The sequence below is a fragment of the Sitophilus oryzae genome, unplaced genomic scaffold, assembly GCF_002938485.1.
Source record: "Sitophilus oryzae breed Bouriz unplaced genomic scaffold, Soryzae_2.0 scaffold_494_pilon_pilon, whole genome shotgun sequence".
Classification (NCBI taxonomy): domain Eukaryota; kingdom Metazoa; phylum Arthropoda; class Insecta; order Coleoptera; family Curculionidae; genus Sitophilus; species Sitophilus oryzae.
The window spans coordinates 1,281,880-1,307,995 of NW_022147078.1; the positions used below are offsets into that span (position 1 = coordinate 1,281,880).

Genomic DNA, 26,116 nt, shown 5'->3' on the forward strand with positions numbered 1-26,116 from the left:
AAACAATTTTCGTACCACGAATTAGGGACAAGATTTTTATCGGTATACTTATAGGATACCTAATCTGTGGTTCTATCGATACCTGAAGTTATTCTAGTAAAATCTGAATCACCCTGTATAGGCTGCTTCAAAAAAAGTGTGACGGATATAGATCATAGATAACAGAAAATAATCTACTATTAAGATAGATATGAAACTTATTAGTAAAATTTTGGGTCAAAGCGCCCCTCCGTGTTTTTAGTGGAGACTACGTTTAGCCCAGCGCCTTCGCCTTTTCTGCTGTAAATATTTTTTATCTTTATATTTGATTTCAAAGGATTTAGTTTTAAAGTTACACTGATATATTAGTATATCAGAGTAACTTTAATAAAACATAAGAATATATATATATTTTACAGTTTATTAAATATAAATTTTGACTACAAAGTAGAAAGTAAATCACAATATTTTTTGATAAAACTTATAAGTATACCATTTTTACAGTTAATAAATAATAAAACTATTTCTGACTATGATATTTAAAATTTAGATAGATAGAATATTAAAAAACATACCGGTATTTGCAGACGCAGACCCAAATTCAATAAAAACCAAAATTTTTCCTGCGAAAATCGGGCTTTTTTCACAGGAAAGGTATTTTTTGATTTATCAACAATCATTGTCAAGTTGACAATATACAGGGTGTTTTCTAATTAGTCTAAAAAATTGTGGTGTGATTCCTCATGTGTTCTTAAAACAATTTTTATATAACCATTGGTACATTGGGCATAAAGTACTTCCATTCTGATCTACAGGGTGTTAAAAATTTTAAAAAAATCGATATTTTGCTTAAAATAAATGGTACACTACTGCTTTTTTAAAGAAAATATATTTTTTTCTTGACTGGCCATCCTTTTTCAACAAAATTGATCTTTTGACTTTTTCTTGTTCATCAAACGGTTGCCGAGAAAAAAATAAATATACTTATTAAGAGCCCGCCGTAAGCCGTTTTCTAACGACTTTTTATTTTTTAGATTAATTAGGAAACACCCTGTATATGCACATCACAGGCAACCAAAAAAACTAGTAACCTCTAAAAATTATTTTTCCTACCACTAGCGACATACCGTGTTTTTAGTGAGTACTAAATTATTTTATCAAAATTTCACCATATAAGTTTCCAGGCAATGGATATAGATTTAATCTGTCCGCGTCATTTTTAACTTTTTTCGTTTTTTTGTGTTGTTATCTGTTTTTTTGCATAATTTTGGAATTACTGAAGTCTACATTATAATTTGTATCCAAAAAATGTCTCAAACAACTTATCATTATTATTTTTGTGTTTTAGTTCATTACTTTTAGAGAAATTACAAAAATTTGTAGATTTTGATGTAGAATTATCACACTTTCATCAATCACGTAGTCCAAAATGAAAAAAAAATGATAAAAAAAAAGCTTTTTTTAAAAAAGTTACGCAAAAATTCAATTAAGACATCTTTGGCGTCCTAAGATGTTTATTTTTTCAACATATGGTGATAATAAATCGTTAATTTCCATTTATAGACCATTGATAAGCGATTGTATGTATTTATGAAATCGTTTATGTTTGTCTCCAGTGATAAATTGCCTCATCTTGGTCAGAACGCAAGAAAACATTAAGAAATCTCGATCAGTAGGTCTGTAGATTTTACTGACGATGTTGCTAAAGTGTCTATTCGAAACGAATACCCATTACAAGAAGGCCCTGATTTTCGGATTGAAGAAAAAACAAAAAAGAATCTCTAAAAAATAATCCCAAACCAAAAAAAAACAACATAAAATGTATCGATCGAAAGTCTCTTTGACTGAAAGTCATTCGAATTGGAAGAATGCAAGAAGATTGTATGTAAGTAAATAGCACTTATGAGAGAAATATTTTGGTTATAACATCGTAAAATAAAAAAAAATGCGTCGAAGATGGCTGAGAAATAACAATCGATGAGATTTTTAGCAAGGTCAGGCTATAGATGTCATTCACTTGGACCGTATTCTTCTTTATTTTCTAGCTGGCCTTTCTAGAAGGTTCTAATTTATCTTTATATTGAGTAAAAATGATTTTTAAATGGAGTAGTTCAAAATTCAAGAACAAATATTTTATTGAAACTAGAGTGTCCAAGAAAATCCTTTTCTAGTCGTTCTCAAAATTTAAGCAATTTTTTTTCAAATTTTCAATGTACCTACTCTTTTATTTTGGATTTATTTGAAAAACGGTAAAGAGAAAATGTGTTTCTTATTTCTCTTCTATCGAGATCTACCAGTCCTGAAAATATCTGCACTTACTTAAAAGTCTATTATGCTGTACTTTCGGGTCGCTCCCAGGGGTCGCACCAGAGGTCGCACAGTGCTTCGAACATATATGGCTCTAGAGGACAAAAATGCAAAACTTCTCTTTTATTGTAGGCAATTTATTCAAACTAGGTTTATTTGACACAAATGATGAGTACTCCCATTGTACTAAATGATGATGTTCTTAGTCCCACGTTTATGAAAAAAAATCTTATAAATAATAAAAATGTTGTAGCTGTGTTCCATCTAAGGAAATAATAATTTATAGTATAAAAACGGTGTAAGTATTAAATAAATTCCTGTGATAAAAAAGAACTGAAATAACATTAGAACATGTAACTACAATATAAGCCTAATATAAGATAAAAATGTTTTTCTTTAATGAAAAAGAAACATTAATGTTTTATTTAATTAAAAAAACTTAAGATACTATAAATTTACTTTAGGACAACAAAATGCATAGATCGTAACTACTCTGATTCAGAAGAATCACTGTTGACAGAATCTTCCAAATTTATAGTATCTAAATCACAGGTAGATGAAGTATCCTCACATATAAAGGTGCGTATTCATTATCCGAACGAACGAACGAACGAACGAATGAAAGTGCGGTATATTTGGACGGGGACCGAACGCATGCGGCCGTTCGTTCGTTCGTTCGCTCGACCATCCGTTTCGAGTCGGTACATCAAAGGCGTTCGCCAACAAATGCCTCCGGTCTTCTCGTGCGGTCCTATCGTGCGGTCCCCGTCCATACCACTAGCGAACATTCGTTCGTTCGTTCGTTCGTTCGTGCGGATAATGAATACGCACCTTAAGATATTTCTGTATTATAATTTTTCGCTTTGTTACTGTTTTTTTTGTTGGTATGAGGGGTTCGGATGTTAATAGTTACCTCTTTAATAGACCATATCCATATATTATTTTTTCCTTTTCTTGGGTATGAGGTTATATAATAAATTGAAAGATGGAAACTTTTTTTATGCGACGTTTCGCTCCAACATAGTGGGCTTTTTCAGGCACAAGTGGTGTCTCATTTGACAGGAAGGTTCATCAATATCTAATAAAGAACACATTTTTTGAAATACAAATAATGTTGAGTTCTTGTCCTTATGATCAAGCCAAGTATTAACCAGATCGGCATTGCTTATCAATTTTACTCCATCTGAAAAGTATTATAAAATAAAGTTCGTCGCAAGCAGACGCAGGTGAACTATACAAAAATTAAAAGTGTATGAATATGACACCAAAATATTCAATAAATACGATATGTTTCGATATGTTTTTTTTAAATGCCTTTTTGAAGTTTGACAACGTAAAATTTTTATACCCATTTAAGAATCATCTTAAAAAATAAATAAAAACTAAACAATCACGAACTTGTTTAGAAATAAATTTAAAGTGCATACCTTGTTTAACAATATACATAGTGGTTTTCAATTAAGTACGTACTGTTTAACTCCATAATATACAGAACTACTATGAATGTTATTTTTTTCACTGATAAGATAATGATGGCAAAATTTATTTTTAGTGAAAATATCTGCTAACAAAAAACGCTGTTTATGAACAATACCTAGACACTTTTACGCACTAGTGAAATGGACTCTTAATACTAACCCTGTATTATAAATAACTGTTATAACATTATCAATATTCTAATTGGTTAATTCTAGGCTACCAAGAAGATTATAGCGATTCGTCGTGAAGACCAAAGCGTATGGGAGCGTAGGGCACCATTCTCACCAAACCACGTCAGAAAATTGGTCAAAAATGGCATAAAGGTCATAGTCCAACCATCCAATCGTCGTGCGTACCCCATGCAGAACTACCTCAACGCTGGAGCGATTGTCCAAGAGGATATTTCGGAGGCCAACGTCATTTTCGGTGTCAAACAAGTACCAATAGATCAGCTGATACCGAACAAAACTTACTGTTTGTTTTCGCATACTATCAAGGCTCAGGAATCGAACATGCCACTGCTTGATGCCATTTTGGAAAAGAATATCAGGTTGATTGACTATGAAAAGCTCATGGATGAAAAAGGTAAAATTTAGATTGTTTTATCTATATTTTGTAGGTGAAAAATCTGTTTTATGAATCAAAATGAAATTAAAACCATATTTCAAGTCTACAGTCGCTTGAAGCTGAGAAAAAATCAAGTTTCTAATGTCGGGTCCAGACCAAGCAGACGAAACAACGACAAGACAGAAACATTTATGTTTTACGACAAAATTGCGACAAATCCAATGCATTTCTGCGGCATTTTTGTCTCATTTTTGTTTTGTTTCAAAATTCGGAGACTATTCAATGTCCCGTCGCGAGTCGGTAAAGGTCAAAGTGTCTATGTTTTGTTCGTATATTTTACGACAAGTTGTCGGCGTGTGCTGTCAATAGTAGGAGGCCAGTGAAATCACACATAGTTAATAAAACTCACTCGCAACAACTAAACTTTTGACTTTGTTGTACTTTTGTCCTTGCGGTGTGGACAATTTGTCCCAAGTTTGTCTTGTCAGAATTCCTCATTTTTTGTTGCAAGTTTGTCTTGTTTTTGTCTCAAAATTGGGTTTACTTTTTGTCGCCTTGGTCTGGACCCAGCATAAGTTAAAAGTTAAAGCTATACTACAAGTATAGAGAAAATTACAATATTAAAGGAATGCGTCTGGCTATAGAAGCACCTCACAGAAGGTACGGGAGCGCAATATTTACCAGACCCGACATGCTGCTCTCATCCACGAGTAAGAAAATAACCCACGACATTGAAGTGTTAACTATCGAGAGCAGATCATTCACGATAAGCTCCGTATATAAACCCCCTAGCCAAAACCTAGACCTTTCAATGCCAGGAAACTTTAACAACCAGAATACTCAATTTGTTGTGGGCGATTTTAACTGTCACAGCACCACCTAGGGATATGGCGAAACAGATTCCAATGGTCAATTGCTGGAGCAATGGGCTGAGGCTACCAGCCTCTCACTTCCCCACGATCCCAAGCTCCCTTGCTCTTTCAACAGCAAAATTTGGAAGCGAGGTTATAACCCCGATAATTGCTTTGTCAGTAGGAACATCCATGACACCTGCTGCAAAAATGTATATAATGCAATTCCAAAGACACAACACCGACCTATCGGAATCCAAGTCTACTCTACAATCAAAACAACCAAAATACCGTTCCGTAGGAGATTCAACTCTATGAAAGCCAGGTGGCCAGAATACTCCCAAGTGCTGGATGAGGAAATAGCCAATTTGGCCCCAACACCAAGCAACTACCACATCTTTGTTGAGTCCCTGCGAAAGATATCCAGACGATATATTCCTAGGGGCTGCAGACAACATTACATTCCAGGGCTCTCGAATGCCTCAAAGGACACCCTGGAGCAGTACGAACAATTGTTTGCGGAAGATCCATTCAGCGATCAAACCATCACCTGCGAAACAGCTTTAATGACAGCTCTCAGCGAGGCACGTGGGAAGAAATGGATAGAAACCCTGGATAGAATGGACATGTCTCATAGTAGTAAAATAGCTTGGAATCTAATCAAGAAACTGGATGGTGACCCAAAACTAAGCAAGGCCCCTTCCAATGTAACACCCAATCAAGTGGCCAACCAACTCCTTCTAAATGGCAAATTCAACTCGAAACGCCAGAAAACCAAAATCAAACGCCTAATACCAACTGAAAACACCAACTTTCAGAAATCATTTACCATGAAAAGTTGAACAATGGTATAAATACCATGAAGAATGGAAAAGCCGCTGTGATTGACGATGTATGCGTGGAACAGATCAAAATTTCGGTCCTGGAACCAAAAAATGGATACTTAAACTTTTCAACGTATGTCGCGAAACCTTTAAATTCCAAAACTGTGGCGGAAGTCAAAAGTAGTAGTTCTCCTTAAACCCGGAAAAGATCCAGAGTCTCCGAAAAGCTACAGACCCATATCCCTCCTTTGCCATCTGTTTAAGCTCTACGAAAGACTAATCCTCTACAGAATAGAGAAGACCGTCGATTCAAAGCTGATTCCACAACAGGCAGGATTCAGACCTGGAAAGTCCTGCACCAGTCAAATCCTCGCATTGACAGAACATATCGAGGAGGGTTTTGAGAATAAACACATCACAGGGCTGGCCCTAGTCGACCTAAATTCCGCCTATGACACGGTAAACGACAAGATATTACTGCATAAAGCCAATGAGACCTTGAAAGATTACCACCTAGTCAAGATACTCGAATCTTTGCTCCAAAACAGGCAGTTTTTCGTGACGCTCGAGGGCAAAAAGAGTCGATGGCGAAACCAGAAGAATGGGTTGGCACAAGGGAGCGTGCTGGCACCAATTCTTTTCAACATATATACAAATGACCAACCTATTCCAGATAACACTAGAACCTTTGCATATGCAGATGACCTAGCAATAACAGTTGAAGGCAAAGGGTTCGAAGATATCGAGGAGAAACTAGAAAGCGCCCTAAAAACAATGTCAACCTATTACAAAAAGAATTCTTTAAAACCCAACCCCACCAAAACTAAAGTGAGTGCATTCCACCTAAATTCGAGACAGGCGACCCGCAGACTTAATGTTACATGGGACGGGACACTACTAGAACACACAGATAAGCCTACCTATCTTGACGTCGTGCTGGACAGAACATTGACTTGCAAATATCACTGCGAAAAAACACGCAAAAAAGTAGAAGCACGAAATTCCCTTATAAGGAAGCTAATAGTAAATGGGGAGCCAAACCTACCGTGGTCAGAACTTCTGCTCAAGCTCTGTGTTTTTCAACTGCAGAATATGCCTGCCCAGTGTGGTGTAGATCTGTCCATGCAAAAAAGGTGAACATCAGTCTGAATGAAACATGCAGAATAGTGACAGGTTGTATGAAACCCACCCCTTAGAAAACCTTTACAAGGCCGCAGGTTTTACAAGCCCCGATTTACGCAGAAAAGCTCATGAACATACTGAGAAGTTAAAACAAACCTTTGATGCTCGTCACTCAATTTTTGGCCAAGAGTGCGGCACAGGTAGACTTAAATCCAGACGCCGTTTCCTAAGCCACCCCCTGGATGAACCTCACTCCCACTACCTCAAATGGTGTTTCTAGCGACTGGAAAACCTGGAGAATGCTCAACCGAATCAGAACTGGGGTGGCCCCAGTAAAATCCAATTTGATCAAATGGGGTTTGCTGGACAGAAATGACGACAAATGCGACTGCGGTGCCTTTCAGGACATGGAACATCTTCTTCAATGTCCTGCGTGCCCCCACAGATGTACCCTTGATGACCTATGGCTGGCTAAACGGGAAGCATTGGACGTAGCCCCATTACTGGGTTAATAAACTATAATATAATCCGGATACGAAAAAGTAAAGTATAGAGAAAAATCTGAAAACTATACATTTTCTATACAAAAATATAGTTTTTATTTAAACAACGGAATGCGCGGTCATATGTACTTGTATCGTTGAGCAAATCTTTTTGTAATTTTTTTAAACTTTTACTAACATGTATTCCCTTTCAGGTCAAAGGGTGGTAGCTTTTGGCAAGATGGCCGGCATAGCGGGCACAGTCAACATCCTCCACGGCCTAGGGCTGAGGCTTCTAGCCCTTGGTCATCACACACCGTTCATGCACATCGGGCCTGCCCATAATTACAGGAACTCCAGCATGGCCAGACAAGCTGTGAGAGATGCGGGCTACGAAATAGCCCTAGGGCTCATGCCCAAATCCGTGGGACCCCTGACGTTTGTTTTTACCGGATCCGGCAACGTTTCTCAAGGTAACAGCGTCATTTGATATTATCTTTGAATAAGAAGACTAAGGAAGGAGCATATAGTCTGTCCAACGAGAAGATCCTTGACAGTGATAGATGTGTCTGTCATTTTAATTTCAAAGTAGTTTATTTTATTTTACAAAGAAATAAGTTGGTACAACTGGAACGCATAGCAGGATATATTTAAAATTTGATTGACAAGATGACAAGTGATTACTTCAAAATATTGTGAAAAAAACTGTATAAAACTGAAAAAATGTAATCGAGTTATTTTATTTAATAAAAACGGTATGTGTTAATACAAAACAAACAAGAACAAGACACTACATACCAAAGAAATATAAAAAAGAACTATTATTTACTTTGAAGCTTTATGAAACTACCCGCATTTATGATTATATTTATCAATATAACTTATGTACAAATACAAATTAGTAATATTCCACAGGAATAAATAAAACAACATAGGTAAATAAAACAAACTATTTTATTAATAATAACACCTACCAAATTTTATATTTTAAATTGATGTCGATATTTTACAGCTACTCCAGTTTTTAGTATGTGTTTAGTTTGATCCTTCTACCATATACGAGATGCACTTATCTACGACGAAATGGTATACAAACTTTATCGATGGCAACTTCATTGGTGTATAAGACTTTCTGCCTGGGCAGCGAGTATTAACCATAAACTGTGCTCTGGGTCTACAGATAATTTTCACTCGATTTTTCCTCCACTTGACTTCAAAAGACACAAAACACACGTAATAATACGAATCAAAATGCACCATCTTCCGAAACGCAGGGTATTTAACAAAAATTGACACAAAATTATAACCTATAATTTGGCAAGACTTTGACAAGCGTCAAAAATGACAAAAATCTAAAGGCGAGTTCATACGCATTGGCGTCCGTTTGTCGTTCATCGTTCCGTCAAACCAATAAAATTGAAATACGATCTGTCATTTTTTAAACAAACCAATAAAACTGGTTAAAAACAACAAGACACGACGCATGACGGATTTATATTTAAACCCATCCATAGATAACTTAAAAATTATTAGAAACTTTTTTTAGTAAAATAAATAGATCGGTATGGGACGTCATCTGCTTTTCTTCTGTCATCGTCTGTCGAAATCTTACCTGAGAAAAAAAACAGAGTATATCAAAAATCTTAGGTACACCGCGATGGGCCTCAAATATGGCCGACTTAAATTCCGGTTTATCAGTGTCGTTCTAATTTTATTTTAAAAAAGTAAAACTATGAGGTAGGGTAGACGTGGGGTAGACTCAATAATTTGTTGTTTTATTTTACGTTGTGAATAAATGTTGGTAGTTATTAAAATTGTTATAAAAATATATAATTCTAATAAAAATAGATAAGTTATAATAAGTATTTATTAACACAAACATCCGATACGCTACTGAAGCAGGTAAGTCAAATTAACGTATCTAAATTCTTTGACAAGTAATAAATAAAAGCTAAAATGCAAGAAAAATATATAATTTAGTTAATTTAAGTGAATTTCATAAATGATCGGTTTACTTCTTTAGAGTCTTTTTGGATAAATCGCGATAGTGTCACTGTTAATTTAAGTTCTGCCACAATTTCCATCTAGATTTACTACATTTATACAACTATCAGTAGTAGAATAAATAATAAATAACATAAAATAAGCTCCGTAAAGACTGACAAATCCACAAAATTTCAAATCAAATTCAAATGTGTCAAATGAATCGTCAAACAGAACTGTCAAGGATCCCCACCGTAGAGTGCTTTTTCCGCCCACCATGCATGAATACATGGATAGCATTATGCTCCTTCCTTAGTCTTCTTATTCAAAGGTCATTTGATATATAAACACTTATTTATACAGGGTCCGGCAATAGTGCGTCGGGCATCTGTAGCTCCTAGAATAAAAAACTTGAGAATTTTGTTGAAGTGCAGACCTAAAGCATGTACCAGGATGTATTTCAGGAAAATATTTTAACTTCTATAGGGTGGCTCAAAAAAGTGTGAGTGGACCTGATGATTTTTTAAATTGCACCTGTATATTATTGCATTTTTGCTTCCTTTCAGATCACTTTACATAACCCTAAGATATGAATATATTTTTCGATAGTTTCAGAGATATTAATAATAAATAAAATATATATTTTTCAGTCCTTTTCAAAAAAATTATTAAAAATACAAGAACTGTTCTGAAATCAAAACTGTGTTAGGTATTTACTTTAGATGGTCTATTCTTACTTTGCTATAAATATGGTAATCGTAAATCATACAGGATGTTCAATATTTTACGCCAAACTTTCTAAAATATAAAATAATTTTTCTTTGTTTTTTTTTAAATGGAACATTCTGTATATTATTTTTTTTATTAGATGGAGAATTAAAAAATGAACATTTTTTGTATTTAAAGCATTTCAAAATTTTTAATAGTTTTCTGGATACACGCAGTATTATTTCATATGGCGCTTTCAATGGTAAAATACGAGAGAAAAATCATTGGGTGGCTTTGATAAAAATTTACTGTGGAAAATGCCATATGAAATATAAAACCGCAAATACCTGCGAAACCGTTAAAAATTTTGAAATACTCTAAATACAAAAAATGTTCATTTTTTAATTCTGCGTCTACTGAAAAAATAATATACAGGGCGTTCCATTTAAAAAAACGATGAAAAATTATTTTATATTTTAGAAAGTTTGGCGTAGCATTTTGAACATCCTGTATGATTTACGATTACCATATTTATAGCAAAGTAAGTACGGACCATCTAAAGTAAATACCTAATATAGTTTTGATTTCAGAACAGTTCCTGTATTTTTAATATTTTTTTTAAGAAGGGCTGAAAAATATATATTTTTGATTTATTTTTGAATATCTCTGAAACTATCGAAATATATTTATTCGTATCTTAGGGTTATGTAAAGTGATCTGAAAAGAAGCCAAAAATGCAATAATATACAGGGTGTTCCATTTAAAAAAAAATATCCAGGTCCACTCACACTTTTTTGAGCCACCCTATAGAAGTTAAAATATTTTCCCGAAATACATCCTGGTACATACTTTAAGTCTGCACTTAAACAAAATCCTCAAGTTTTTTATTCTATGAGCTACAGATGCCCGACGCACTATTGCCGGACCCTCTATATTTGTTCAAAATAATAAAAAAAATTCTAATGTTGCAGGTTCTCAGGAAGTGTTCCAAGAAATGCCTCACGAGTATGTGGCTCCGGAAATGCTCAGAAAAGCTGCTGAGCACGGAAGTTTAAACAAAGTGTACGGGTGTGAAGTTAGGAGAAGACACTATCTGGAACGAGCTGATGGTGGAGGTACAGTACGTCTGTCCGTTCTGTGGCTACGGGGTATCCGTGAGAGGGGAAACGATATTCTCTCGATGTTTTTCGTAAAAAATTAGACGACGCGTCCCATCAATAAAAATTCGACAAATTTGCAAGTAGGCAATAAAATGAGTGGGCGGGGCGATTTGCGGTGACGTACTCGTCAAGTCGACGTATAAAATATATTGCTGTTTATTTAAATGTTTTTTGTCCGCATTCCTTTCATAGACACAGATCCAGCAGACGAACTGTAAATAGCATTAAAACCAGTGTATACCCATATTAATAAAGTATTAAAAAACGATTTCATTATTTTTTAAGTTCATAATTATTTAGAAATATTCTAAAACTCTATTTTTTGCAGGTTTTGATAGAGCAGAATACGAAGAGTTTCCAGAACGTTACATATCAACTTTCAGCAAGCAGATTGCTCCCTATGCTTCAGTAATCGTGAATGGAATATACTGGGCAGTGAACAGTCCTAAATTGCTGACTATACCTGACGCAAAACATCTTTTAAGGCCAGCAAACACTCCTTGGCTGCCTACTTCAGTCGGTAATTTACCTTACCATATAATTCTCAATGATAATAATTTTCTCATGTCTTAAAGCAACCACATTTGGAAGCACCAAATTTCAAAATATTTTCAAAATACAAAACCTCTTATTATAATACAAAATTGAGCATTTTTTAATTAATTGATAATTAGTTATTCGTTATTTTGTTGTTCAATATAAACAGAGTGTCCCTAAGTCGAAGATGACTATACTTTGCGTATTCTAAGCTGTGAATCGAATATCACAATTCATTTTTAATACTCGTTCAAATGAACGACTTTGAACGAAGTGTTTGCTAAGCTTAACATTAAAATCCACCATTTTCTAGGAGCACCAGCTCTACCACATCGTACCCTTGCAATTTGCGATATATCAGCTGATCCAGGTGGTTCAATTGAATTCATGAACGAATGTACTACCATAGATACACCTTTTTGTTTATACGATGCCGACAGAAACAAGGATACCAAAAGTTTTAAAGGACCCGGTATATTAGTGTGTAGTATCGACAATATGCCCACTCAAATACCCAGGGAAAGTACCGACTTTTTCGGGGATTTACTCATGCCTTTCACTTTTGATATCATCAAGTCTAATGGGGACGAGCCTTTGGAGAAGCACGATTTCAACCCTGTAGTCCATGGGGTGAGTTTATATTTAATTTTGGTGAAATTAGCAAAGCTTCTTTAATATGTTGATTGTTTGTTATTAATTAGGCTATCATTGCTAGTAATGGAAAACTCACTGCAGGATATGAGTACATTCAAGAGTTGAGGAAAGCTCACAGGTAATTTTTTTAATAAAAATACACCTTATTTTTCAGTTTCTTAACATACAAGTAAAGCAAAAATAGTATAAAATCATTTTTGTGATTTTTCTCGAAATAGTATACAATACGTTCGAAAAAAAAAACGGCGTCAAAGACGGCTGGGAAATGGCAATCGATGGTAATTTTGGCGAGATCAAGCTCTATGTCATTTACTTGGCCCATACTCTTCTTTATTTTTTAATAGGGCTTATAAGAAGGTTGTAATTTACAATTTACTTTTATATTGAGTAAAATTAATTTTTTAATGGGGTAGTTTAAAATTTCATCGATTGTTATTCCTCAGCCGTCTGTGACGTCGTTTTTTTTTCGATCATACGGTACTTAGCACTAATGTGACAAGATTTCGAATACACAAATAACTGACACAGGCGGGGCAGCAAAAGAATGTGCATTTTTTAAATGAAAAAAATAAACTTTAAAAAAATAACTATTTTTTTAGTTAAAAATAGAAAAACGAAGTTAAAAACTTTAAAAAACAAATAATGTAACTGTATTATTTTTCAAAAACTCTAAGGTTTATCTTTCTAGGTTGTAGTAGGACTTTTAAATTGGTTACTTTATTTCGGAGTGCTTAAAAAGCTTAAAAAGGGTCTCCGTTCACTTTAATACTGATTTGATTAGTTTTGAAGTCACAACGTATGCAACTAACAATACACTGAACCGTACTAATTTTACGCTCTTTTTGCTCGCCGAATATCAACTCAATGCATACTTTAACATAAGGTCGAAAATAATATGTTACAAAATTAAAAATTAATTTTTACTGATTCAAGTAGTTAGATTTACATACCTCTATGCGTTATCTTATCATGTTTACAAATTACATAACGCTGAGATCGTTATTGCTGAATAATGATTTAAAACATAAACAAACGTTATCTAAAACAAAAACTCTGATTTACTTCAAGATTTTTTTATTTTGATGCAAATATAAGCTTAATTTTACAACTTTATTGATTTCCAGCCGAAGTAAATGTTCTGAAATAAGTAAAATGGAGAAAAACGTCCTAATACTCGGTGCAGGAAGAGTGGCATCTCCCTTGGTTGAATATTTGTACAGGGACAAGTCAGTTGGTATCACAGTGGCCTGCGAAAACAAAGAACTCGGGGATACCTTGGCAGCGACTTATCCAGGAGTGGAAAGTCAATACTTTAATGCTATTGAGTCTGGAAGTTCCTTGAACGAGTTAATTTCACGAGCTGATGTAGTTGTTTCCATTTTACCAGCAGATCTTCATCCTAAAATCGCGAAATTATGCATCAATCAACAGAAACATATGGTAACAGCAAGCTACATGAGCAACGAGGTAAAAACCCCTTTATTAAGCACTAAAAACATCCCTAATATACTAAATTTACAGATTAAAAACTTACACGACGATGCAAGCAATGCTGGAATAACAATTTTAAACGAAGTAGGCCTCGATCCAGGAATAGACCATTTACTGGCTCTGGAATGTATACAGGAAGTCCAAGATTTAGGTGGCAGAATCACTTCTTTCGAGTCTTTTTGTGGGGGACTTCCTGCTCCAGAGTTCAGTGATAATCCTTTAAGATACAAATTTTCCTGGTCCCCTAAAGGAGCCCTGTTGAACACTCTGTCTTCAGCCAGGTTGGTGACATGATATAAAATAAAGTACCTTATTTACAGGCCGGATAGTCCTAGTAGCTAAGGCCTTTAAAGTAATAAAAAAAGAAGAAGAATTTTTGACGTTTAATTTTTTTGAGGTTAAGTTTTTTTCGTGTTTTATTTTTTTTTATTTTCCTTTTCGTAGATATTTAAGTAAAGGACAAATAGTTGAGATAAGTGAAGGTGGGGAATTGATGAGAGCTACGAAAAGTCTTGACTTTTTACCGGGATTTAATTTAGAAGGTTTTCCAAACAGAGATAGTACACATTATTCAAAACTATACGGTATTGAGGATGCAAACACTATTCTTAGAGGTACACTGCGGTACAGTGGCTTCTCTCAGTCAGCTAGGACTCTTCAATTTCTTGGTAAACACTATTTTAACATTTTTATGATTGTTTTTAACTACCTTCTTTCGTAGGCTTATTGGATAGAGAACCTCATCCATCTCTACATTCCCGAGGCCCTGAAATCACATGGAGACAGTTAATTTGTACTCTTTTGGGTTTAGAAGACCCCAACATGTTTTATGACAATTTGAGAACGACAATAACTGAACGAACGGGCAGTGACTATGCGGTGGATGTATTGGAAGAACTTGGCCTATTAGAAAAACAAACTGTTCAAAAATATGGATCACCATTGGATACCATAACACATTATTTATCAACTAAACTGGCTTTGGGAAAAAATGAACGGGATTTAGTTATTTTGAGACATGATATCGGTATTAACTGGCCAGACAACAGAAAAGAAAAACGAGGTGTGAATTTTGTAGTGTATGGTGATGTAAATGGTCATTCTGCTATGGCTAAAACTGTTGGTTATCCCACTGCTATTGCTACCAAAATGATATTAGATGGTAAAATATAAATTTCCATATCTTATCAGCATGTTTTTTGTTAATAATTATTTTTCTTCCAGGAGAAATACAGGAAAGAGGAGCAATTTTACCCTTTGCGCCTGAAGTATACAGACCGATTCTACAAAGGTTGCGATCGGAAGGATTAAACAGTACAGAATCATCTAAATTTTTATGAAAAATGTATTTTTAATGACTATTTTTAATAAAAAAAACATAAAATTCAATTTTCTTTTGTTATAGAGGGTGCTAGATTGTAGCTTGCGAATTAATTCACTATGATTCACTAAATGGCCATGAAAACTTTTTAATTTACAAGAAATAATAAATTAAAAACATGAAATGTTTGAATAATAAATTTAAATTATACAGATATTTTGAAACACCCCTATACACATGTTAAAGAATTTTGTAGTTACCTATACATTGTATATTATCAATATTTTTCTTTGTATTGTATAAAAAAGAATGGATTATTTATTTACGAAAAAACATACAAGGTTTTGTCTCTTATTTCTTCGATTATTGCCAAACAAATTCACATCAATTAAACCGAAGGATAATTTCCAATTTGTACATCACGAAAGCTACAATTTCGGACCAGTGTTGCCGATAGTTGTGGAATTCCGCATTTTTATCTACTGCAGGCAGAAAATAATTTTTCTCTCAAAAGTAGCGGAATTTTTGACCATAAAAAAACATTAAGTAAAAGAATTGGTATTGGTAGACAGAATCCTTGAATAATTTCTCACAACTCAATACGCAATAAACAGTGCGTATAGTGCTGCAATTTAAACTATTTATTTATTTACTGGTTATATATTATTTACTTAGAATAGCATAAAAAGTGTCTATACTAAAATTCACAAATTAGATTGTGCCAAATAGTACTAATGTTGTATTATTACCTATACTTCTGAAGTTAAGTTGTTATTTATAAATATTTACAAGCATGCCAAAAAAATTGTGTTACTTGAAGCAAACCAAAGAGATATTTTTGTTATTATTTGGTGTATAATTTACCAATATTTATTTAATTAAAATTTCTCTATCTCTATCTTTTAGCTTTTTTTGTAGCATGTAGCGGAATTTTCAGCGCGCCGTAGGAATAATGCGCTAAACAATTGGCAACGCCGCTATCAACTCTCTACAGTCAATATGGCGGATCCATTGTAGCATCGGCTGGCCCGTTCAAGAACTGTTATAATTAATTATTCGTACAGATTGGGTTTTTCGCGGTGATCTTTGTGCTTTTTCGTTCGCTCCATCGATTACCCTTCGTCCCAGCTCCATCGGATCGGTCAAAGTTCTTTCGCGAAGCCGCAATTTCGCCAATTGTTCGCGCTAGTCGATCGCAATAAGTATGATTTTTGTTCTTCCGTCCGCCCTGTTTAAAGAAAGGCGTTGTCGGTGGTGTTGATACGGGTGTGTGGAACGCTTCCCAGTGCCAGAGACAATGGAAAACACGTCGGAAACGACGAGCAACCCCATTTCCCAGGGGTGTGGCCCAGATACCTATATTAACATCCAGATCAGCCCTACTACGGGGGGTGAATTTTATATAAGCGTAGACGCAGACAGTACGGTGGACAATCTCAAAAAACAAATATCGAAAAGACTGAAAGTGCCCAGGGACAGGATCTGTCTGCTCTTTAGAGATAAGTGGGTTTCAAAGCCAAAGTACAGTTATTAATTCATTGTCTCATACATGTTTTTCTCGTCTTCTTCCAGACAATTACAAGATGGGAATTTGTACCAGCACGGGATCACGGACGGCTCGAAAATCACCCTTTTACCCAATGTGGAGGCTGGTTTAATTGTAAGTCAATATCACTCCCTTGCTAAAAATAGTTCTAGGTTGTAGTGATGCAATATTAACAAATACCTTCAATGGTAATATATTTTTTATGTAAAATATACGTTTTTTATGTGTTTTAACAGACGCAGAGGCCAGAGATCGGCATCATGCAAGCTTTAGAATCTTTGAACGACTCCCAAGTCAATGAGTTTCTGTGTGGAAAGGCCCCACTCAATCTCAGTATGCGTCTCGGTGATCATATGATGCTCATCCAGTTGCAGCTTAGTACAGTAGCTTCTTCCAATAAGTAAGTAACTTTATATTTTAATTTATATTAATTTTTAATCAGTTTTAAAGTGATTTTAAAATAAAAAAAAATTGGAGCAACTAAAAGCAATTTCTTTTTAATATATTATTTGCAATAATTTTTTTTGTTTTGTAACAATAATCGTGAAGTTTCAATAACAATGCTTATTGTTGATTATTGTATTGTTAATATTATTAATTATTATTTCTAGATATACAGTATGTTCCTGGATTGTCTTTACAAGGGGAAAACTTTTTTATTACTGATTTTTTTTTAAAGAAATTTGCTTGTTCTATGAATTCCATTTATATATTCTAAATTTCCATACCGTATTAGAGAGAAATTTAAAAAAAAAACAAGCAAAAAATGCATTTTTCTCAAAATGTCAGTAACAAACAAGTTTTTCCTCTTGTATAATCTGGGGAAGAGACTGTAGAGTTCTTGAAGTTATTGTTTTAGAATCTTATTTCATAAAATTAACAAAATCTTTTAATTATTTTAATTAAGTTAGTTAAATATAAATATTTATATAAAAATATAAGATGCAAAGACATTGTGTGTTAATAATAATCAATAAAATAAATATCTAATTTTTGGGGAGTTATATTGTCAGGCCTCCCAATTGTGCCCCCCTAATTCAATCACCTGGACCTCCTAGTTTGCAACAGGCCAGCAAAAACCTCCAACACACTTTAAGAAAGCTCTCAGCTGACATATTTGCTGGTAGACAAAGAAACAAAGCAAAAGGTAAGCTTTGTTTTATTTCTTTATGCTTTTTTGGTAATTAGTTATTTAATATTTAATTTTTTTATGTTATATAAAGTGAATTTTTTGATACATTTTTTTTTCAAAATAGATACCTAAGTACAGGTTGGTTTGAATTTTAGCTTTTTTAAAATTAATGTTTGGTAATTTTTAGCTATTTTCTTTTTTCGTGTATTTTTAACTTAATTGCCATAAACTTAACAAGGTCTTTAGGTAAAAAGTGTTAGGTTTTTGCAGTAATAAATTAATGTATATAGCATTCAGTGGACCCTGAAATCTACATAAACATAGTCCCAAACTGCAGCAAAAGTTGCCTGTTTATATTATATATAAGGCTGTACTTAAACTGCCGTTAAACGGTAGCTTACTAAAATGCCGTTAATATGTATGACGTCGTTAACGCAACTAACCTCGACACTGATAAAAGATATAAAAAACAAATATAAATTAGTAAAAATCAACCAACCCCACCAAATAACCAACTAACCAATGAAATTAACACCCTCCAAATAACCAACTTAACCAACGCAACTAACCTCGACACTGATAAAAAATATAAAAAACAAATATAAATTAGTAAAAATCAACCAACCCCACCAAATAACCAACTAACCAATGAAATTAACACCCTCCAAATAACCAACTTAACCAACGCAACTAACCTCGACACTGATAAAAAATATAAAAAACAAATATAAATTAGTAAAAATCAACCAACCCCACCAAATAACCAACTAACCAATGAAATTAACACCCTCCAAATAACCAACGCAACTAACCTCGTCACTGATAAAAATATAAAAAACAAATATAAATTAGTAAAAATCAACCAACCCCACCAAATAACCAACTAACCAATGAAATTAACACCCTCCAAATAACCAACTTAACCAACGCAACTAACCTCGACACTGATAAAAAATATAAAAAACAAATATAAATTAGTAAAAATCAACCAACCCCACCAAATAACCAACTAACCAATGAATTAACACCCTCCAAATAACCAACTTAACCAACGCAACTAACCTCGACACTGATAAAAAATATAAAAAATAAATATAAATTAGTAAAAATCAACCAACCCCACCAAATAACCAACTATCCAATGAATTAACACCCTCCAAATAACCAACGCAACTAACCTCGACACTGATAAAAAATATAAAAAACAAATATAAATTAGTCAAAATCAACCAACCCCACCAAATAACCAACTAACCAATGAATTAACACCCTCCAAATAACCAACTTAACCAACGCAACTAACCTCGACACTGATAAAAAATATAAAAAACAAATATAAATTAGTAAAAATCAACCAACCCCACCAAATAACCAACTAACCAATGAATTAACACTCTCCAAATAACCAACTTAACCAACGCAACTAACCTCGACACTGATAAAAAATATAAAAAACAAATATAAATTAGTAAAATTCAACCAACCCCACCAAATAACCAACTAACCAATGAATTAACACCCTCCAAATAACCACGCTAACCAACCCGCTAAATAACTAAACCAATCTAACAAAAAGAGTGAAACCAATGCAATAAGATCACGCTATTAGCAAAAAAAAATATAAAAAAGTCTTGGTCGGCGTGAGATTTGAACCACAGACCATCCGCTTACGAAGCGATAGCCTCAGCCACTGACCCACAGTTGCTCTTGCAAAAAGCTTAAGGCTAGGCATTACTTTCCGCCGAAATGAACGACGTCACAATATCTATTAACGGCATTTTAGTAGGCTACAGTTTAACGGCTGTTTAAGTACATCGTATATAAAATTCACTACAAATTACGTTACTGCAGCAAAATCCATCTTATCCACTTACATTTGCTTTTTATTGTCATTTTTGTTGCAAATCCCGCATTTTTTCGTAGGTTTTTTTATTGAAGCATAATATTACTACTGACGTCTTATCTATTTCAAATCATTAACTAATTTTAATAAAATAGCATATCTAAAAATCAAGTTAAGATAAAATGTATTTCTAAAAGAACGAGATACAAAACAATGATTCCACTCAATGGACACGATAAGACGGGTTTTGAAAATTTGTCTACGTGTCAACTGGTCGTATACAGGGTGTCCCAAGCTTAGCGTGCATTAGAAGTTCCTCGAGAACTGCAATACCTAGATCGGAGATTTTTTACACATCATTGTTTCACGAGATCTATTGATTAAAAATATTTTCAATATGGCGGCACTTCTGGAAATAGCGGAAAAAACTGCCTGTCAAAAAAATGTGTTTAGCCTAAACTTCAAATCTAGCGATTACCACAGCCACTGTAACATAAGAGAAGATATGTGGTTGTCTGTTTCAAAAATTAAATTGTTCAAATGTCATTTAAAAATGGCCGCAGCTCTCATGGTATTGAGGGATAAAAAAATTATCACAAATATTTTTTTTCGATTTTTCAAAAACTCCACTTTTTTATTTCACTAATGAAAAGGTTTTCCAATTCGTTACTTTTTGATTATAAGGATTTAATATGATGCAAAATATTTAATATGCATAATTAAGATGCAAAACAATAGATCATAGATCTGGCCATGTCATATTGTGACACTTTGTTCAGAAAGCAGTATGTCATCCATCATCATTTCCAAGCCAACTTTGCGCCGTTTATTTTTCTCATACGGATCATACGGTATATTATTAATAATATCAACTATTAGATACACCAGGTGCGTCTCAAAAGTGGCTCACCCCTATAACTTCTTTATTTTTTCAGATAAGACAACAAGATTTGGTATGTTAGTATATGACATAAATTGGAATTGATTGATGTATTCAATTGTTTTCGGTCACACGGAAATGACTACAACTTTTGATTTTTAATTGGCACCCTCGGTATTTTTTTACTTTATTCGATAGAAAATGATACTCTGAATCGAATGACATATGATATGTCAACTTTTGACATTTTGGCATATGGTTTATTTGAAATTGTAACATGCGGTTCATAACGACAATTTGACTCAAAATAGCAAGTGTGTGGTATCAAATTATTCGTAAAAAAATGCTTTTTCCAAATATGCTAATGAACCACCCTCGTTCCATTTGAAAAAATTGAGATATGATTAAAAATACGATTTGAGCATGTTTTAACGGGCCAGAACAAGACAGTAAAAACATTAGACGATCAAATCTATTTTTCCAAGGCTCCTTGATTAAAAATTAGTGTTTTTAATACAGCCATGGCACTCAAGATTGAAATTTAAAATAAAATTTATTTTTGAGTAACTATGTCAAAAATTAGTGATATAATTAATGAAGAACCAGACATACTGAAATCGGAAATTGAAGCAGCAATAAAAAACCTAAAACATCATAAAGCCCCGGGACCAGATCACATCACGGCCGAAATGCTCCAAGCGTCGGGAGATTTTGGTGTGGACATCTTGCACAAGTTATGTAATCTGATATGGCATTCTCACCAATGGCCATCAGATTGGACCGATTGTCCCATAATAACCATCCATAAAAATGGATCTCCAGCCAAATGCGACAACTTTCGTACCATTGCGCTAATTTCACATGCCAGTAAGATTCTTCTTCATATCATTAACGAAAGGTTAAAACCGTATATTCAACCACAAATCCCTCCAGAGCAAGCAGGATTCACAAGAGGTCGAGGAACACGTGAACAAATTTTGAATGTCCGTCAGATTATCGAAAAGGCCCGAGAATTTAACAATCCGCTCTATATTTCTTTCATAGACTATCGAAAAGCCTTTGACAAAGTCAAATGGTCAAAACTATGGATGGTTCTTAAAGAAATGGTAAAACAACAACAAACCTGATGTAGTGAGCATTGGTCGTTTTGAGGTTGTAAGTAAGTATATATATCTTGGGTCACTTATAAACAACACGGAATCGTTAGAGGGCGAAATAAGAAGAAGATGTGAAATGACAAGAGTGGCAGTGCGAAAACTCCCAAAGATATGGCGAGACAAAAACATATCTAAACATTTAAAAAAAAGGCTTGTTCACTGCCTAATATTTTCTATATTAATGTATGGCTCCGAGTCCTGGACGATGAGACAGTCAGAAATGAAAAAAATTGACGCAACTGAGATGTACTGTTGGCGACGAACGCTCAGAATTCCCTGGACTGCCCGGCGAACCAATGAATCCATAATCCAAGAACTGAACATCACAGAACGCCTCTCAACTTCTATACAGTCACGTATGCTTAAATATTTCGGTCACGTTATGGGGAGGGATACTGACTGTATGGAAAAGCTCATTATACAGGGCAAGGTTCCGGGAAGAAGACCAAGAGGCCGCTCGCCCTCCCGATGGATAGACCAGCTATCAAAGATCACCCACAAGCCACTGCACACGCTTGTACATGAAGCACAGGACAGGGAATTATGGAGACAAACCTCACACATCACCTGACCACTACAGTCCTCTTGTAGGAATAAAAACAGAGAAAGAGAGATGTCAAAAATTGACATATGATATGTCATTCGATTCAGAATGTTATTTTCTATCGAATAAAATAAAAAAATACCGAGGGAAACTGGAAGTGACCGAAAACAATTGAATACGTCAATCAATTCCAATTTATCTTATACACTAACATACCAAATCTCATTGTTTTATCTGAAAAAATAAAAAAGTTATAGGGGTGGGCCACTTTTGAGACGCACGTAGTATACGAAATATATTTTTATAAATACACTATTTATAGTTTTAAGCAGGCAGTATTTATGATATTGGAAACTCAAATAATTCGTTTTCTGACAGATAAGGCTAGATAAAATTAAGAAAAATATACGTTTTAAAAGTAAATCTTATATAACTTAAAAACGATTTATTTTATAGTCAAAAAGTAACTAAGAAAAAACCTTTTCACTAGTGAAATAAAAAAGGGGGTTTCAATTTGAAAAAAATGATTTATGATAATTCTTTAATGGCTCGATTCCATGACAGCTACCGCCATTATTATATGACATTCGAACAAATGTCGATGTGCTAAAAATCTCCGATCTAGATAATGTAGTTCTCTAGAACATTCAAATGCACGCTCAGCCTGAGACACTCTGTCGTACGCACTAAAATACAGGCCAGGAGCCAAAAGATTATTTTTTCAAAAAACTCTTCTCTTCCACCGAAGGTGTAGGCGGCAACCGCCGAGAAAACGTCTACTCGGGCACGTTCAGCGGCGCCCTCAGCCCCACGCTGCAAGACTCCCGCGGCAGACCTCGCCGAGACGTCGCCACCATCGTCCACATCCTCAACGACCTCCTGTGTTCGGTGCCCGAGCTGCGCAAAGCCCAGGGCCGAGGCAGAGACGACCTCGGCGACGACGCCGCCGGTGACGAGACGCCCGGGTGTTCTTCCGCGTCTGCGCAGCCGTCTTGCACGTCGACTCCTTGCTGTTCTTCTGCGCCGTGCTGTCCGGAGTCGGCCGTGCCCGACGAGCACGAGCAGAACAGCGTTACGAGGAACAAACTGGACCAGTTGCGGTTGGTTATGGGTGAGAAGCGGGAGAGGAGGAGGCAGAGGAAGCAGAAGCCGTACTCGTTGCCGCAGCATACCGATTCGGATACAGTGACGGCGTAAAAGAGTTTTTTTTTGGGGGGAAGGTTGTATTTGTTTGAGATCTCGAAGTAGTTGAACCGATTGAAAACGAAAACTGTAGAGTTTTGAAAAAAAACTCTAAGGAAGGAGTATAATTAACAAACTTGACAAGGCAATGTTAAAATATACAGTATGCCCCCGGTTTATTATTGACATTTAGAGAAAAATGCATTCTTCAAAAAAATTATGCTTATTTTGAAATGGTTAATCCCGTTTATACTTTTCCAAATTTACTGTTTTAGAGAAAATTAAAAAAAAACATGAAAGTGTATGGTTGAATTATTTTTACCTAACTCCTAAAAATCAAAAGGCGTGTCTATGGTATTATAATTTAGTTTTTATTCTTTGATAGATTGTTATTGAGAGAATTTTAAACTCATATTTTTTGCTGTTTAAAATATTAAAGAGGCACAAAATTTATTTAGTGCAGTGCTATGGAAAGGCTGATGAAAATTTGATACTTTAACAACAGCAAAAAATATGATTTTAATCAAAATTAATAGCCATCTAGGAAAGAATGAATTCGAAATATTACCATAGAAACGCCTTTTGATTTTTAGGATTTTCAAACCATATTTTCATGTTTTTTCATTTTCTCTAAAACGGTATGAAAATTTGGAAAAGTTTAGAACAAGAATATTTTTTTTGAAGAATGCATTGTTCTCTAGATGTCAATAATAAAAATGTGTTTCCTCTTGTAATAGTACGAGAGCTAGCAACGTCGGTAAAAAAAATATTTCTGTCTGGCTCTTTAATATATCATTTACTATACTCTCTAGAACAGCATGCGGCCCGTCTGGCTGCCGGTAAACGTTGCGTTCCCTACTGCGCATTGAAAGAAGATCCTATAATTTTATTAGTCCTTTAAATTCTAGTATTGAATATAAATCGAACATATCTCCATAGCGCAGTGCGTAGAGTTTCCGACCACGAACCGATGGTTCAGAGTTCGAATCCGGGTCCAGGGCAAAGACTTTTATTTTATTTTCGTTTATATTCTGATCGTAAAGTATTAAATATTTGTTTTTATTTAATACTTTACTAGAATTTATAGGACTAAATTAATAAAAAATATAGGATCTTCTTCGGATGCGCAGTAGTGAACGCAACGGGTATCGGCAGCCAGACGGGCCGCATGCTGTTCCAGAGAGCATAGTAAAAGATATATCAAAGAGCCAGACGTCTTAAAATACTTTCTCGAAACCGTTGCTAGCTCTTAGACTATAAAGACAATCTGGGGACATACTGTAGGTTTCACCCAATATTTTGCTGGTTTTATTTACTAGTACTTTTTTAATTGAAAGAAAATATTACAAAATAAAACATTAATTCATTACTTTACATAAAAACACTTTACTTTTAGCACTGGTGAGCAGATCATTAAACCTTATTCAAACTCATTATTACTATAGTCTATAAAATGAATAACTTTGAATTTTGGCCGTTATTTATGACCAACATGGCAAATATAAAATCCCTCTGTCAAAAAAGTTACTGATATTCTTTAAATTGGGTGCCTGAACGAATCAGATAGGTAACCCTTTCTACTTTCTTGAAATAGAAAAGGAAAATAATAAAACAAGTAACAGTTCTTCCTCTTCTTCCAAAATCAACACGAAATGTCATAATTGTCAAAAGTAAAATGTCATCAGCTCTTGACATTTTTAAATATCAGACCAATGCCGTCTCTAATAGAACAGCCTCGGAGCGAGATTTATGACGTCACGCTAGTTAGATACTACGGATTAATAAATATGTTAGAATACATGGAAAACATAATTATTCCTCGTATTTTTGGTTTGTATTTTAAAAATGATATAGTTTACATGAAATATACCGTATGATCGAGAAAAAACGGCGTCAGCGATGGCTATGGAATGAAGATCGCTGTCATTTTATATGTAAATTTATATGGGAAATGTCATTGATGTTGATTTCCCAGCCAACTGGGCGCCGTTTTTTTTTCGATCATACGGTACATAATATACAGTTAATAAATACAACATATATACCTATTTATAGTAATAAATACTTTGGCAAATAAACTATGAAGCATATAAATGCAGCAAATGTTTTACAATATACAAATAATGAATAGGTACATAAGATAATGGGTAAAATGTAAAATATATTTTAAATTTTGGGTTTTGAAAATCGATCTAATTTCACAAAAAACATTCAATATCTACTAATAGTGATGTATTATTTTTTGCATTCACAAAATTTATATGTATATTATGCAATTATATTTGCGAATAATACAATATCATAGAAAAAAACGCGTCAGCGATGGCTATGAAATAAAGATCGCTGTCATTTTATTTGTAAAATTAT

The 26,116-nt window shown here is 34.3% G+C and overlaps 2 protein-coding genes across 3 annotated transcripts; both read left to right on the plus strand.

Annotated features, from left to right (window-relative positions):
* Nucleotides 1-1,612: 1,612 nt before the first annotated feature.
* On the plus strand, nucleotides 1,613-15,533 carry LOC115886547 (alpha-aminoadipic semialdehyde synthase, mitochondrial). The gene is made up of 12 exons (XM_030905770.1): nucleotides 1,613-1,864; nucleotides 3,981-4,350; nucleotides 7,827-8,084; nucleotides 11,274-11,417; nucleotides 11,791-11,982; nucleotides 12,313-12,629; nucleotides 12,701-12,771; nucleotides 13,778-14,120; nucleotides 14,175-14,425; nucleotides 14,589-14,812; nucleotides 14,866-15,306; nucleotides 15,369-15,533. The coding sequence occupies exons 1-12, from the start codon at nucleotides 1,799-1,801 to the stop codon at nucleotides 15,482-15,484; spliced, it is 2,793 nt and encodes a 930-aa protein (XP_030761630.1). The 5' UTR covers nucleotides 1,613-1,798; the 3' UTR covers nucleotides 15,485-15,533.
* A 907-nt stretch (nucleotides 15,534-16,440) lies between these two features.
* On the plus strand, nucleotides 16,441-24,405 carry LOC115886633 (midnolin homolog). Of its 2 annotated transcripts, none has more exons than XM_030905881.1 (5): nucleotides 16,441-16,968; nucleotides 17,038-17,125; nucleotides 17,248-17,411; nucleotides 18,013-18,158; nucleotides 23,316-24,405. In XM_030905881.1, exons 1-5 carry the CDS (start codon nucleotides 16,763-16,765, stop codon nucleotides 23,762-23,764), a joined length of 1,053 nt encoding a protein of 350 aa, XP_030761741.1. In that variant the 5' UTR covers nucleotides 16,441-16,762; the 3' UTR covers nucleotides 23,765-24,405. The 2 variants fall into 2 exon arrangements, with proteins under 2 accessions (XP_030761741.1, XP_030761742.1); XM_030905882.1 differs by having other exon boundaries at nucleotides 16,442-16,968; nucleotides 18,025-18,158; nucleotides 23,316-24,403.
* Nucleotides 24,406-26,116: the final 1,711 nt, after the last annotated feature.